This window comes from Nyctereutes procyonoides, unplaced genomic scaffold (genome assembly GCF_905146905.1).
Source record: "Nyctereutes procyonoides isolate TBG_1078 unplaced genomic scaffold, NYPRO_anot_genome, whole genome shotgun sequence".
In the NCBI taxonomy this organism is placed as follows: Eukaryota; Metazoa; Chordata; class Mammalia; order Carnivora; family Canidae; genus Nyctereutes; species Nyctereutes procyonoides.
Genome location: NW_026575020.1, coordinates 2,331,781 through 2,347,982, shown reverse-complemented (window position 1 = coordinate 2,347,982; position 16,202 = coordinate 2,331,781). Strand labels below are relative to the sequence as shown.

Sequence of the window (16,202 nt, the reverse complement as noted above, 5' to 3'; positions counted from 1 at the left end):
GTTCAAGGCTCTACTATGGATCTTAGCAAGGCGTTCGCTGCTCACTCAGGGGCTTCAATGTTCTCTTCTGTAAAATAACGAAAAAGGGTGCGTGTTTGTAACGCAGAGGAGACTGGACACTAAGCGCTTTTCATAAGCTGCCCTCCAGCTCTCCGGTCATTTCATGTCTCCCCTTCCTTCATGTTCCTTTCCTCAAGAAAAGTTGTGAGTTTTTTTTGTTGTTGTTGTTGCATTTGAAAAGAAAGCAAGCAGGCAGCCTAGCCTCGAGGGCTAAGTGTTAGGGAGAAAGGATTCTGAAGGGCGCAGCGGCGGAGGCCGCAGAGCAGCCGCACCAGCAGCCCCACAGGCAGCCCAGACCCGCGGGGCCCGCAGTCACAGCCGCAGGAACAAGATGGCGTCAGCACTCAGGGTCTTGCCTGCGCCCCCGCGACTCTGCACTGCGGCAGCCGACCCAGGCCTCTCCCCATTGGCTGACTGCAATGAGGTCATCGTGGGGGCGGGGCCGGCGGCTGCGCGGGGGCAGGGCTTTGCGGACGCACGCGCGTCGAGCGCCGCTGTCCCGAGCCGCTGAAGCTGCGGGCTTGGTCTGGGGCGGCTGCTTTGGCTGCGGCCCGGCCCCCGGCTGAAGGTGAGCGGGGGATGTAGGTACAGCGCGGCAGCGAGCGGCCTCGGAAGGGCACGGGAAATCCTCCTAACAGTCTCCTCGCTTGTCAAAAGGAATTAAGCAGGGACCTTAGGTCTCTGAGAGGAAATGAGGGGTTCACCCCTCTTCGGGCACCCCGCCTGAGGGCAGAGGAATCGGAGGTTCATTCCTCTTTGGAGGCCCTGAACCCTTCCCCCACTTAAGGCGGAGGCGGAGGAACAGAAGGTTACTGGGTAGGCAGAAGGATTGGGGGGGCTTCTTAAAGGGGCTTCCAATTCAATGGTCCCTCCCCCACCTTTAATCACTTCTGAAGGTAGGTGTGCCTGGGCTCAAGGGAATTCCTGCTTTCTCACTGGGTAGACAGGAAATGAAGCAGGTGAATTTGAATACCTCGTAGGAGGCGAGGACTGGATAACAATCGTGAGGCTGGGCGCCCGCCGCTTTCTTTATACTTACCTTGTGCGGAATGAATTACTGTTTCTTCGTATTTTGTTTTGTGACATCCTCACCCCCGAATCGCTTTGGTCTGTTTAGTTTTCTCTTTGGCTCCAGCGGGAGTGAGATGTTCTAGGGAGACTTGTAATCATTAAAGACCAGAAGGAGGGAGGCAACTCTGAGGCTGTCATTATTGGCAGCCCCTGAACTCTGCTGATCAGGCATAATTTTACCTGTTTCAGAGGTTGTGGAATCCCTCCTTGTTTTGGGGAGGATGTGGGAGGGTTGGTAACAGCTGTTTTGGGTGATTCAGGTATAGACCATTTTAAAGGCAGGCTACATAATCTCTCGAGAAATTGTTGCTTATGTCTGAGTGTGTTGTTTTGCTGCCTTGAACATCAAATGCCCAAAGGTATTGTCATTCAGATTTCTCAAAATGTCTTCCCGCCTTGCAGAGCAGTAACTCTTCTTTGATGCCAGTTTCACGTATCATTATGGTTGCCCTCATGATACTAAAAATACTGTACGGTTTGCTGAGTTTAGATAGGGTACAGCCTGTGCCTCGCAATAGCTGATTGAGAATAAATAATTGCAGTTTCAGGACCACTGATAGCGCCATTGTCTTTCATACTGGCCAAGGGTAAGACAGCCCTAAAAGGAAACCTTTATTGGCTCATGCATGAGAAGCTTTAACAGATGGAAGAATGTAATTAATCTTGAAGATGGGGATAAAAAAATAGAAAGCTACGGGGGTGGCAAGCTTGTTCTTTGTGGTTTGATAAAACTGCTTTGTCATTATCAATGTATTCCTGTCATGCTGGACTTGAAATTGAACTTAATTTGCAGGCTTTTTTTTGTTTTTTTTTTTTTTAAATAGTAGGCTCCACACCCAAGGTGGGGCTTGAACTCATGACCCTGAGATCAAGAGTCACATGCTGTGCTAACTGAACTAGCCAGGTGCCCCTGCCCCCCACCTCCCTTCCTGAGATAATGCTGATGTGTTTAGATTCCTTTGGGAGAAAATGGTGTTTTCTGAGGAGTTAGAAGGTTAAGCCCTTTAAAGTAGCCATAGCTCTAGGATAGTGCTGGGACTCCAGCAGTTAGAATGGGCAGTAGAGGTTAAAAAACTAGTCTCAACAGAGACATCCTTTATGAAAGGGTAATGTAGGTTTCTTCTGTTTGTTTCCTAACACAAGCCAAAAAAAGGTGCGGTGTGGACGTCACCGGATCATAATACCCTGTCCAGGGCATTTAAAGAGCTGTTTGGGAATCCCAGTTCCTGTTTTTGAACGTGGATACATTCTTCTGTATTGAGACGCCTTAAAATGTTGTCATTTAATCCTGATGTTGACTGTGAAGGAAGTGACTTTTCATCAGGTACTCTGTGGGAGAGGATTTTGCAATTTTTGCAATTTCTCCTCTCAGTCCTTCTAAGCAGGATGTTAAAGATCTGTCTGCATAAGGTGGTAGACATGAAATGCAAAACAAAAGAGCCTTACTGTTGTGTTTGCTCTTAGCCCTGTAATGCAGTTTTCTTTTTTGCCTTAGGTTGGAGAGAAATCCAGGTACTCTGTTGACTGGTACTTCCCGCCACCATGGGGGAGCTTTTCCGGAGTGAGGAGATGACACTGGCCCAGCTTTTTCTACAGTCAGAAGCTGCTTATTGTTGCGTCAGTGAATTAGGGGAACTGGGAAAGGTTCAGTTTCGTGATGTAAGTAGTTGTGGGGCTGCTTCTTGAATACCGCTGAACTGTTTTTCTTCTCAGGGGCAGTTGCCTTGTGATGAATGTTTTGCTTTTTATTTGCAAAAATAACATTATAGCACTGGCTTAATATTGGTAGAGTGTGCATTTTGAATTGTCTCTCTAGAGGTAAGAATGTTTTGTGCCAATCTTTCCATGATTTTACTAACTCCCCCTTTGAGAATAATCCTAAGCAGTCTCAAGGTGATTGCTTGAGATGCAAGTAGAGGACACCACTCTAACCTGTTCAAGGCTTACACTTTGCTTTTGGCCTCTTTAATACCATAGCAAGTTATTTTTTAAAAATGTCATAGCTCTTCCATACAGTAGGAAATATTTATTACAAAATTTGATGTGTCCCGTTACAGATGTATAAGTAAGCATATACTAAGATACTGAATCAACTTCTGTTGGAATGAATGAGGAGTGGTCAGAAAGGGGTGGAATTCATCAATATTGGCTTCCTGAAATTGGCATGCTGAAATTATAATCTGGTGACGTAGTACATTTCTAATTCTCTTTGAACCTTTTTATACCTTCTGTTTTCTAATGTTCTTCCTGACTGATTCCTTCTCTCACCTTGTGGGGTCTCACTGCTGTCTTTCCCTAGCCTCTCTTTTATCTTCTCCACTGTGGCCCTCTGTGTCTGTTTCCCAAGCTCTCTCTGCTCTCTCTGGATGAGTTTCTCCATATCCTCATCTTCCTTATTCACCTTTTTTTGATGATCTCTTCTATTCTCAAATCTTCCACTTTTATTTAGTGAGTCCCAAATCTGTATCTCTGGCCCTAACAGCTCCCAAATGTCATCTCTAAATTTACAGCTCTCTAAGAATTCTATCATCTCTGCTTCTCCTGGTAGCATGTCTAAATCCTACCACTTAACCTTTTCCTAAACTATTTCTTCATTCTGATTTCCTAAATTTGAGCTAATGCATCGATACTCTTCCAGTTTTCTAGACTTGAGACCTAAATCAAACCTAAGTCACCCTTAATTTGCAATCCTTCATTTGGTCTATGGTATCTTCCCCCTCCTAACACCCACTGTGTCTATTCAGCATTCTTCACCTTTACTTACGATGTATTGCAATCATAGGGAAAATTATAGGGAATAATATAATGAATACCCGTGGTTCTACTAACATTCCACATACAATTGAAGGCTTCTGTGTATCCTTCCTCCATGCTATTTCTCTCCCCACCTCCCTAGAGGTAACCTCTGCATTGATTTTTGCTTTTTTTTTTTTCTAATGTAAGCTCCATGCCCAGCATGAACTCATGAGCCAGAGACCAAGAGTTGCATGCTCTATTGACTAAGCAAACCATGAGCCCAGTTTTTGCCTTTATCATTCCATATATTTTTGTTTTTGTTTTTAAAAATTTTATTTATTTGGGAGAGTGAGAGCGAAGGAGAGAGAGAGAGAGCGCACAAGCAGTGGGGGAGGGGCAGAGGGAAAGGGAGAAGCAGATTCCCTGCTGAGCAGGGAGCCTGATGTGGGACTCCATCCCAAGACTCTGGGGTCATAACCTGAGCCGGAGACAGACCCTTAGCCAATGAGCCACCGAAGTGCCCCTCCCAGGTGTTTTTTTTTTTTTTCTCCCATGTGGTTTTTTAAAAAAATTTTCTGTGTATGTATATATCACTAAGTAGTCATATATACTAGTATAATTTTGCATGTTTTATTTATTTTTTAAAAATTTTTAAAAGATTATTTATTTATTTATTAATAAGAGATACAGAGAGGCAGAAACATATACACAGACTCCCTGCGGGGAGTCTGATTCAGGACTTGATCCCAGGACCACGGGATCACAGCCTGAGCCAAAGGCCGACGCTCAACCACTGAGCCACCCAGGTGCCCCTGATTTTGCATGTTTTAAAACTATATACATGGCATATTGTATATATCCTTCAACAGTGCTTTTTGTTTTTTATTTTATTTATTTATTTTTTAGAATTTATTTATTCATGAGACACACACACACACACACACACACACACACAGACACAGGCAGAGGAAGAAGCAGGCACATGGCAGGGAGCCTGATGTGGGACTGGATCCCGGGTCTCCAGGATCACGCCCAGGGCTGAAGGCGGCACTAAACCGCTGAGCCACCCGGGCTGTCCAACACTGTGCTTTTTAAATTCATTATTTGTGAGATTTGACCATGGGGTACAGGTAGCACTAGTTCATTTCTTTAAATGGCTATATAGTTATTATATACACAGTCTATCCTGTTTTCCTTATGATGAACAGTTCTTTGTTATTACAGTGTTGCAAGCAAGATTCTTGTATGTCTCTTGGTATACATACGGGATAGTTTCTCCAGAACAGTGGTTCTCAAACGTTTTGGTCTAAATGTTTTGGTCTTTACACTCCAAAAACATGATTGAGGACCCCAAAGAGTTTTTATGTGAGTTATAGCTATCAATATTTATTGTATTGGAAATTAAAACTGAGATATGCTTAAAATGCTTATTTACTTAAAAATCACAAAAATAAACCTGGTATGTGTTATATCATAAATAACCTTTTTTTTTTTAAGATGTTATTTATTTATTCATGAGAGACACACACAGAGGCAGAGACACAGGCAGAGGGAGAAGCAGGCTCCATTTAGGAAGCCTGATGCAGAACTCAATCCCTCTGGGATCACACCCTGAGTCAAAGGCAGATGCTCAATTGCTGAGCCACCCATGTGTCCCACATAAATAACCTTTTTATGAAAAATAACTATATTTTCTGAAACAAAACAAAAATAGAGGAATGGCATTGCGTTTACATTTTTGAAAATCTTTTTAATGTCTGAATTAATAAAAGATAGCTGGATTCTCTTATCTGCTTCTGTAGTCATCTGGCTGCAATGTATACCATGAGCCTCTGGTAAACTTCACTGAACACTCATGAGAGAGAGAGGATGAAAACAGCAAATGATGTTCTAGTGTTACTGTGTAGACTATTGATCTCAAAGACTTGCTGCTGTGTCAACGATTATAAGTAGGGCATTGCTGAGTATGGTGGGCCTCTTTAACTGTGACGTGTGTTAAAGCCTACTTGACAGTGTCATACCTGTTCAAATTAACGATTGTTGGTTGAAAGTTCCTGTTGTTTTATATAACTGTGTCAATATAGCTTAAAGAAATTTGCCAATATGATGGGGGTGAGATGCTATATTTTTTGTTTTAATTTGCATTTTCTTGGTTAGTACACTGGGTATCTTTTATCTGTTTTTTTTTTTTTTTTAAGATTTTATTTATTTATTCACGAGAGACACAGAGAGGCAGAAACATAGGCAGAGGGAGAAGCAGGCTCCATGCAGGGAGTCCGATGGGGGACTCGATCCTGGGACTCTAGGATCACGCCCTGGGCTGAAGGCAGGTGCTAAACCCCTGAGCCACCCAGGCGTCCCTCTTTTTATCTGTTTATTGGACATAAGGGGTTTCATTTCCTATGAATGTGTTGTCCATATCATCTGCTTGTTTTTCATTGGATTGCTTGTCTGGCTTATTGACTTGTAGAATATGTAAAAGTTCTTCTTATCTACTGGAAGCTAATCTTTTTCTAATCCTTTACTGACAATTTGGCTTGTCTTTTTCCTTTGTTTATGGTATATGTTGTCATGTAAAAGTTATTGTTCTTTTTTGCTTGTTGGTATTTTTTGCCCTTAATTTTATTTTGAAAATTTCAAGGCTGAATACTCTGGTGTGGATTCATCAGTTAACATTTTGCTATATTTGATAAAATCTTTTTTATTGTACCATTGGAGAGTAAACTATTTTCTCCTTTCAAATCCTTATTCTTTGTTTTATTTTATTTATTTTATTTTTTCATAAACATAAGGACCTTTACTAACGTGTTGAAGAAGAGTAACAGCAAACTAATACTGGTTGGGATTGTGTTCAGCTGTATGTAACTGAAAACCCAAGTGATAGGGGTGTACTTTTCTCATGGAACATGAAGCTGAGCTTCACGTTATCATCAGTGTTCTAGTAAGATCATTCTGTATCTCTTTTTTGCCTTTGAGCATTTGGCTTTTGTACTTGTGGATGACCACCACAGTTCCAGGTGTTACATCCATATTCTAGGCAAGAGGAAGAAAGTGGAGGGAAGATGGAGAAGTGGTTTTATCAGGAGAAAAAAACAAACAAAAAAAAGCCTCAGAAATACTCAGGAGACTTTCCTAATTTATGTTAACCAGTTGGTTTTTTTGTTTTGTTTTTTTTTTTTTAAAGATTTTAGGGCAGCCCCGGTGGCGCAGCGGTTTGGCGCCGCATGCAGCCTGGGGCGTGATTCTGGAGACCCTGGATCAAGTCCCATGTCAGGCTCTCTGCATGGAGCCTGCTTCTCCCTCTGCCTGTGTCTCTGCCTCTCATTCTCTCTCTGTGTCTCTATAAATAAATAAATAAATAAAATCTTAAAAAATAATAATAATAAATAAAGATTTTATTTATTTATTCATGAGAGACACAGAAAGAGAGGCAGAGACACACACAGGCAGAGGAAGAAGAAGGCTCCATGCAGGGACCCCCATGTGGGACTCAATCCTGGGACTCCAGGATCACGCCCTGGGCCGAAGGCAGGTGCCAAACTGATGAGTCACCCAGGGATCCCCTGTGTTAACCAGAATTATGACATAGTCTAGCTGCAAGGGAGTCTGGGAAAAGTGGTTTTTCAACTGAGCAGTAACTGCCTTGAACAAAATTGAGATTTGTTAATAAGGAAGTAGGGTATTATCTGTTACATAGCATTCTTGTCTATGCTCCTGACTTTAAGGAGAATCTTTTTTAATTCACAAATTAATTTTTATTAATTTTAAGTTTATTTAAGTAATCTCTACACCCAGTGGGGGCTTGAACTCAATGACCCCAAGATCAAGAGATGCGTGCTCTTGCGACTGAGCCAGCCAGGTGCCCCAATATTTCACAATGTAAATAGAACATTTACTCTTAAATTCTTGGAAAATTCTTTTTTTTTTATTTTTTTATTTTTTTTTATTTATTTATGACAGTCACACAGATAGAGAGAGAGAGGCAGAGACACAAGCAGAGGGAGAAGCAGGCTCCATGCTCCATGCACCGGGAGCCCGACGTGGGATTCAATCCCGGGTCTCCAGGATCGCGCCCTGGGCCAAAGGCAGGCGCTAAACCGCTGCGCCACCCAGGGATCCCTAGAACCTACTTTTAAATAGTGGAATTTATCATTCTCATTTTCCAGACTAGGAACCTATGACATAGATGAAAATAGCTATCCAGGACACACAGATCTGTACCCCCAGACTGTCTGACTCCTCTGCTTATGTTTTTTTATTTTATTTTAAGATTTTATTCATTATTTAAGAGGCACAGAGAGAGGGGCAGAGACACAGTCAGTAGGAGAAGCATGCTCCCTGTGGGGAGCCTGATGTGGGACTCAGTCCCAGGACTCTGGGATCATGACCTGAGCCAAAGGCAGATGCTCAACCACTGAGCCACCCAGGCATCCCTGCCTATGTTCTTTTAAATTGAGATAGGCCAAAAAAAAGTCACCATTTTACAGTGTACAATTCATTGGTTTTTTAGTGTATTCACAGGTATGCAGCTGTCACCATTAATTCCAAAACATTTCATTATCCTCAAAAGAAGCCTTGTACTCATTAGCAGTCACTCCTCATGACTCCCTCCACCACCCTGACCAACTACTTAATCTCTATCTCTACGGATTTCCCTATTTTGGACATTAAACATGATTGGAATCATACAATATGTTGCCTTTTGTGTCTTGATTCTTTGGCCTAGTATATTGTTTTCAGGGTTCATCAACGTTGTAGCTTGTATTAAGACTTCATTCCTTTTTATGGCTGAGTGATATTCTGTGGTATGTATATACTGCCATTTGTTTATTCATTCATCAGTTGATAAGCATATTTGAGTTGTTTCTACTTTTTGACTCTTGTTAGTAATGCTGCTCTAAGCATTTGTGTACAAGTATTTGTTTGAGTGCTTATACCTAAGGGTGGAATTGCTGGGTCATATGGTAATTCTGTGTTTAATTTTTTGAGGAACCTCCAGGCTACTTTTTCTTTTTTTAAGATTTTATTTATTTATTCATGACAGAGAGAGAGAGTGAGAGAGAGGCAGACAGGGACCCAGGCAGAGGGAGAAGCAGGCTCCATGCAGGGAGCCTGATGTAGGACTCGATCCCAGGTCTCCAGGCTCACACCCTGAGCTGAAGGTAGCACTATACCACTGGGCCACCGGTGCTGCCCAAGACTACTTTTCACGGCAGCCACACACCAGCAATATACAAGGATTCCAATTTTTTTCCACCTCACCGATACTGGCTATTTTCCATTTAAAGATTTTATTATAGCTGTCCTAATGGCTATGAAGTTGTATCTCATAGTGTTTTTTTTCTTTTTTTTTTTTTTAAAGATTTTATTTATTTCTGAGAATACACAGAAGAGAGAGAAGCAGAGACACAGGCAGAGGGAGAAGCAGGCGCCATGCAAGGAGCCTGACGTGGGACTCGATCCCCGGTTTCCAGGATCAGGCCCTGGGCCGAAGGCGGCGCTAAACCGCTGAGCCACCCAGGCTGCCCTGGTTTTTCTTTTTAAGATTATTTATTTATGGGATCCCTGAGTGGCGCAGCGGTTTAGCGCCTGCCTTTGGCCCAGGGCGCGATCCTGGAGACCCGGGATCGAATCCCACATCGGGCTCCCGGTGCATGGAGCCTGCTTCTCCCTCTGCCTGTGTCTCTGCCTCTCTCTCTCTCTCTCTCTCTGTGACTATCATAAATAAATAAAAAATTTTAAAAAAAGATATTTATTTATTTATTCATGAGAAATAGAGAGAGACATAGGCAGAGGAAAACAGGCTTCCCGAGGGGAGCCTGATGTGGGACTCCATCCCAGGACTCCGGTATCGCCCCAGAGCCAAAGGTAGAGGTTCAACTGCTGAGCCACCCAGGCATCCCTCATAGTGGTTTTGATTTGCATTTCAAATGGCCAGTTATGTGGAGCATCTTTTCATATGCTTATTGGCCATTTGTATAAATTTTTTTTTTTAATTCTAAAATCATCCTTGCAAGCCTGGGTAACCCAACTTGGTCATTAGTTGCATTTTGAAAGAATTTGGAGGATGGTTTCCTAATATTATATTAGGATTTTTTTCGCTTATATAGTAGTCCCTTTTTTTTTATCCCTGGAGGATACATTCCAAGTATATACATACCACTGTGGGTGCTTGAACCCACAGATAGTACTAAACCCAAATATGCATATTGTATTTTGCTATACATACATACCTATGATAAAGTTTAATTTATAAAGTAGGCACAGTAAGAGATTAACAAACAATAATAACATAGAACAATTATAGTCTTACACTTTAATGAAAGTATGTGAATGTGGTCAATCTCTCAATATCATATTATACTGTACTTCTTGGGAGGATATGAGAGGATAAAGTGCCTTTGTAAGGAGAAGAAGTGAGGTGGATGATGTAGGCTTGGTGACATAGCATTAGTCTACTTTGACTTTCTGACCAAAGGAGGATCACTTGCTTTTGGACCACCGTTGACTGCAGTAACTAAAACCATGAATAAGGGGAAACTGCTATATCAATAAGTGATATTGGCTTTTATTTTTATTTTAATTTAATTAATTAATTAATTTTGATATTGGCTTTTAGTGTCCTTTCTGAAACTATTATTATCTGGTATCAAGTTTATACTGACCAATCTTACTAATTGAAGAGTGTTCCTTCATTTTTCCACTTTGGAACAATTTTTCAAAGATTTGGGCTTATCTAGTCTTTGAAAGATTAGTAGAAACTATCTTTAATGTTGTAGGCTTGATAGTCTTATTTTTAAAATAACCCCAGTGTGGGGCTTGAACTCACAGCCCTGAGATCAAGAGTACATATTCCACGGACTGAGGCAGTGAGGCACCTGATATTTTTAGATGGATATATTTTATTTATTTATTTATTTATTTTAAAATGATTTTAAATGAGAGAGACAGACAGAGACATAGGCAGAGGGAGAAGCAGGCTCCATTCCATGCAGGGAGCCTGACATGGGACTTGATCCTGGGTCTCCAGGATCACACCCTGGGCTGAAGGCAGCGCTAAACCGCTGAGCCACCCGGGCTGCCCAAATAACCAGCTTTTAAGAAAATAATAAAAATCTAAAAATATATAAAAAAATAAAAAATATAACAAAACCAAAAATAGCTTTTGGTTTGGTGGATCTTCTCTGGAACTTTCATTCATTTCTGCTCTTTGTTGTTTTCTGCCTCCTGTCACATTGTTCTTACTTCTTGAACACTTGGCACATTTGTTTTTAGTTTATTCTAGTACATACATTTAAGGCTATACATTTCCTTTTTCTTTTTTTAAGATTTATGTACTTATTTAAGAGAGGGCAGGGAGAAAGAGGTTTTTTTTTAAAGATTTTATGTATTTATGTATTTATTATTTTTTTTAAGATTTATTTATTTATTTAAGATAGACATAGAGAAAGAGAGGCAGAGACACAGGAGGAGGGAGAAGCAGGCTCCACGCAGGGAGCCTGATGTGGGATTTGATCCCAGGACTCCAGGATCACGCCCTGGGCTGAAGGTGGTGCTAAACCGCTGAGCCACCCGGGCTGCCCAAGAAAGAATTTTAAACAGACTCCATGCTGTACTTCGAGCCCAATGCAGGACTCAATCACACAACCTGAGTTGAAACCAATAGTTGAATATTTAACTGACTGTGCCATCCAGGTGGCCCTAAATTTCCTTTTATTTTATTTTTTTAAAGATTTTATTTATTCATGAGAGACAGAGAGAGAAAGAGAGAGGCAGAGACACAAGCAGAGGGAGAAGCAGGCTCCATGCAGGAAGCCCGACATGGGACTCGATCCTGGGTCTCCAAGATCACGCCCTGGTCCGAAGGTGGTGCTAAACCACTGAGCCACCCGGGCTGCTCCTAAATTTCCTTTTAAATAGTACTGTATTTTTTTTTAAAGAAGGATTTATTTTATTATTATTATTAGTTTTTAAGATTTTGATTTATTTATTCGTGAGAAATACAGAGAGAGAGCGCGCGGCAGAGACATAGGCAGAAGAAGCAGGCTCCACGCAGGGAGCCCAGTGTGGGACTCAATCCTCGTACTCCAGGATCACGCCCTGGGCCAAAGGCAGGTGCCCAACCGCTGAGCCACCCAGGCTTCCCTTAAATAGTACTTTAGCTGCATCCCACAGAGTTTGATCTCGACATTAAAAAATAAATTTTTAGGAGAGCCTAGGTGTCTCAGTCAATTAAGCGTGTGCTTTTGGCTCAGGTCATGATCCCAGTCTCCTGGGATCAAGCCCCACATTGGGTTCCCTACTCAGTGGGGAATCCACTTCTCCCTTTCCCCCTACTTGTATGCATGTTCTGTCTATCTCTCTCTCAAATAAAATCTAAACAATAAAATATTTTTATTTTAAGTAGGCTCCATGCCAAACATGGGCTTGAACTCACAACCTCAAGACCGAGTTGCACAGTCTCTGATCTTTACATTTTCATTATCATTACATTCTAAATATTTTAAGAATTTCTTTATTTTTTTTCAAGATTTTTTATTTTTTTAAGGGGGGCATGAGCAGTGGTTGGAGGCAGAGGGAGAGGGAGAATCAGACTCCCACTGAGCAGGGAGCCCAATGCTGGGCTCAGTCCTAGAACTCTGGGATCATGACCTGAGCTAAAGGTAGAGGCTTAACCAAGTGAGCCACCAAGGCTCCCTATTCTCTTTAAAATAAAATTAAAAAAAAAGATTTATTTTATTTTATTTTATTTTATTTTATTTTATTTTAGAGAGAACGCAAGCAGGGTGAGGAGCAGAGGGTAAGGGAGAGGGAAAAATAATCTGAAGCAGATTCCGCATTGAGCTCCCACGAGCTTGATCTTGCAACCTCGAGATCATGAGTTGAGCTGAAACCAAGAGTTGGATGCTTACTGACTGAGCCAGGCACCATTAAGAATTTTGTTATGATTTCTTCTTTTGAACCATGAGATATTTAGGACTATTTTAGAATTTCGAAGTATGTCATTTAGGTGTTTTTTTTTTTTTTAACTTATTTATTTAGAGAGATAGCACGCATGCACAGAGCCAGGGGAGTAGGGGCAGAGGGAGAGTTTGTTTCGTTTTTTTTTTTTTTTTTTTTTTTTTAAGATTTTATTTATTTCAGAGAAAGAGAGTGAGAGGGTTTGCACATATGAGCAGGGGTGGGGGCAGAGGGAGAGAGAGAATCCCAAGCCTACTTCACACTGAACATGGAGCCCAACTCAGGGCTCGATCCCACAACCCCAAGATCACAACCTGAGCCAAAATCAAGAGTTGGGCACTCAAGACTGGGCCACCCAGGCACCCCTAGGTTGTATTTTTTGTATTGATTTATTTTTAAAAAATATTTATTTGAGTCTCTACCTCTGTGTGTGTGTCTCTCATGAATAAATAAATAAAATTAAAAAACAAACAGGGCAGCCCTGGTGGCGCAGCGGTTTAGCGCCACCTGTAGCCCCGGGGTGTGATCCTGGAGACCTGGGATCGAGTCCCACATCAGGCTTCCTGCATGGAACCTGCTTCTCCCTCTGCCTGTGTCTCTGCCTCTCTCGCTCTCTCTGAATGAATAAATAAATCTTTAAAAAACAAACAAACAAACAAACCAACAAACCAGGAGTTGGATGCTTAACTGACTGAGGCACCAAGGCACCCCTTGATACTGATTTCTTTCTTTCTTTCTTTCTTTCTTTCTTCTTCTTTCTCTTCTTTCTTCTTTCTTTCTTTCTCTTTCTTTCTTTCTTTCTTTCTTTCTTTCTTTCTTTCTTTCTCTTTTTTTTTTAAGATTTTATTTATTCATTCATGAGAGACAGAGATACAGGCAGAGGGAGAAGCAGGCTCCATGCAGGGAGCCCGGTGTGGGACTCCATCCCAGGACTCCAGGATCACACCCTGGGCCAAAGGCAGGCGCCAAACCACTGAGCCACCCAGGGATCCCTTGATATTGATTTCTAACTTAATTGCATTATCATAGAACATTGTATAGTACCCATTTTTTAATGAGATTTGCCATGTGACCTATTTTGTAGTCAGCTTTCATAATTAATTCATAAATAGAGAACTCTTGGATGCTTTGCCTCTGTGTGTATGTGTCTATATATGTATATTAGATTAAGCTTATTAGGTTGTTCACATATTCTCTGTCCTTATATTTGGTAGGCTTGATATATTAATAATTTAAAAGTATATTTAAAATTTCCTACTACATGGGGCACCTGTGTGGTTTAGTCAGTTAAGCTTCTGCCTTTGGCTCAGTTCATGATCCCAGGATCCTGGGATTGAACACCATGCCCCCTCACCTCACCTCCCCACTCCTTGTCTCTCTGCTCAGCAGGGAGCCTGCTTCTCTTCCTCTGCCAGCCACTCTGCCTACTAGTCTGTGCTTGTGCACTCTCTTTCTGTCAAATAAATAAAATCTTTTAAAAAATAAAAATTTCCGGGATCCCTGGGTGGCGCAGCGGTTTGGCGCCTGCCTTTGGCCTGGGGCGCAATCCTAGAAACCCGGGATCAAATCCCACATCGGGCTCCCGGTGCATGGAGCCTGCTTCTCCCTCTGCCTGTGTCTCTGCCTCTCTCTCTCTCTCTGTATGTCTATCATAAATAAATAAAAATTAAAAAAAATTGTTTAAAAAAATTAAAAATTTCCCCTTCATAGATTTGTCAGTGTCTCCTTGTGGTTCTGCTGATATCTTTTGGAAATATTTTTGAGGATGCCTTGCCCAAATATTTTGAAACGCCTTACCTGAAACTGGCTGAAATTGAACTTTGCCTCCAGATAATGAAACCAGTAAAGTTATTAGGAGTCTTGTGGCTACTTTCACTTCACTGTCATGTTTATTGAAGTGGAAATTTCGAGTAGAGGGTCAAGATACTGCCTTCTTGGTGAAAGAAACAAACATTTTATTAGAGACGTGGAAGTTTAGGATTGTTGTATTTTCCTGGAAACTGTAGTGATTTTCATAATCACTTATAATGCTTTTTGCCTTAAGTTCTCTCTAAATTAATATAATAATACCAATAATGTGCTTACTAGTTTCTCCATCATTAGTCACTCCCTCTTACAATTTATTCTTCATACATAGTATTATTCTTCGAAAAAGTAAATCTTTAAAAAGTGTTTTTAAAAAATCAGATTATTTGATTCCATTCTGCCTAGGGAACTATTTTTCCCCCTTCTGATTGTGCGATTTATTTATGTCTCTGAGTCGCTTGTCATGGTTTTTTTGCTTCATTCTGCCTATTTTTGGTTGGTGAACTTTGCCTCATCCCACAGAGTCTAGCTCAGGTGTTTCCTTTGTACATTTTTTCTACTTGCTCATTTTTTCTCATAGTTACTCCTGTATATGTTCATTCCTTTCTTTCTTTTGTTCTTCCATTTGTTTTTTCTCCTTCCTTCCATTCTTCCTTCCTTTTTTCTTCCCACTTTTTTTTTAATGGATGTAAAATTTATATTCACTGAAATGCAGAGACCTTAAGAGTACAATTTGATGATTTGGTAAATATTTATACCTTTGCATCCACCACCCCAGGCAAGATATAGAATATTTCCATCAGCCCAGAAAGATATCTTGTGCCTACTTCTGGTCATTCTCCACTGTTTTGGTTTCTACCATCATCTAGTTTTGCCTGTTTTTGAACTTTATGTGAATGGAATCATACATTGCAAAACCTTATGTCTGACTTATTTAATTTAAACTCATGTTGAGATGTATTTATTTTTATGTGTATCTATCGTTGATTCTTTATTTTTTTATTTTTTTTTAAATTTATTTATGATAGTCACACACAGAGAGAGAGAGGCAGAGACACAGGCAGAGGGAGAAGCAGGCTCCATGCACCGGGAGCCCGACGTGGGATTCAATCCGGGGTCTCCAGGATCACGTCCTGGGCCAAAGGCAGGCGCTAAACCGCTGCCCCACCCAGGGATCCCTTGTTGATTCTTTTTATATTACGGAGTAGTATTTATTACATTGTATGAATACACCACAATGTCTTTATCTGTTCTGTTGCTGGATATTTGGAACATTGCCAGTTTGGGGCTATTGTGAATAAAGCTGCTGTAAACATTCTTGTATAAGTCTCTGTAGACATGTTTCTATTTCTCAAACAAATACCTAGTATGCTTAGTCATGATGTAGGTAGGTATATGTTAAATTGCATAAGAAACTGACAACAATATTTACTTTTTTAAAATAGCATTTATCACAACAAATTGTATTTATTTGTGTCTGTCTCACCCATGGGTCTGATAGCTCCTCAAAGCTCAGACATACCCTTTTGTATTTAGGCCAGTGCCTAATACAGTCTCTGGTACATATT

At 41.1% G+C, this 16,202-nt stretch overlaps 1 protein-coding gene across 7 annotated transcripts in view; it reads left to right on the top strand.

Annotated features, from left to right (window-relative positions):
- Nucleotides 1–520: 520 nt before the first annotated feature.
- ATP6V0A1 (ATPase H+ transporting V0 subunit a1) overlaps nt 521–16,202 on the top strand; it is a 62,035-nt gene continuing 46,353 nt past the window's right edge. For 2 of the 7 annotated variants that reach the window (XM_055329750.1, XM_055329693.1), the window contains exons 1-2: nt 521–628; nt 2,627–2,790. In XM_055329750.1, coding sequence (XP_055185725.1) covers nt 2,674–2,790 — 117 coding nt within the window. In that variant the 5' untranslated portion in view covers nt 521–628; nt 2,627–2,673. Of the gene's footprint in view, nt 629–701; nt 877–2,308; nt 2,456–2,626; nt 2,791–16,202 lie in introns of those variants that run through there. The other 5 variants (XM_055329721.1, XM_055329685.1, XM_055329730.1 and 2 more) reach the window with 3 other exon arrangements.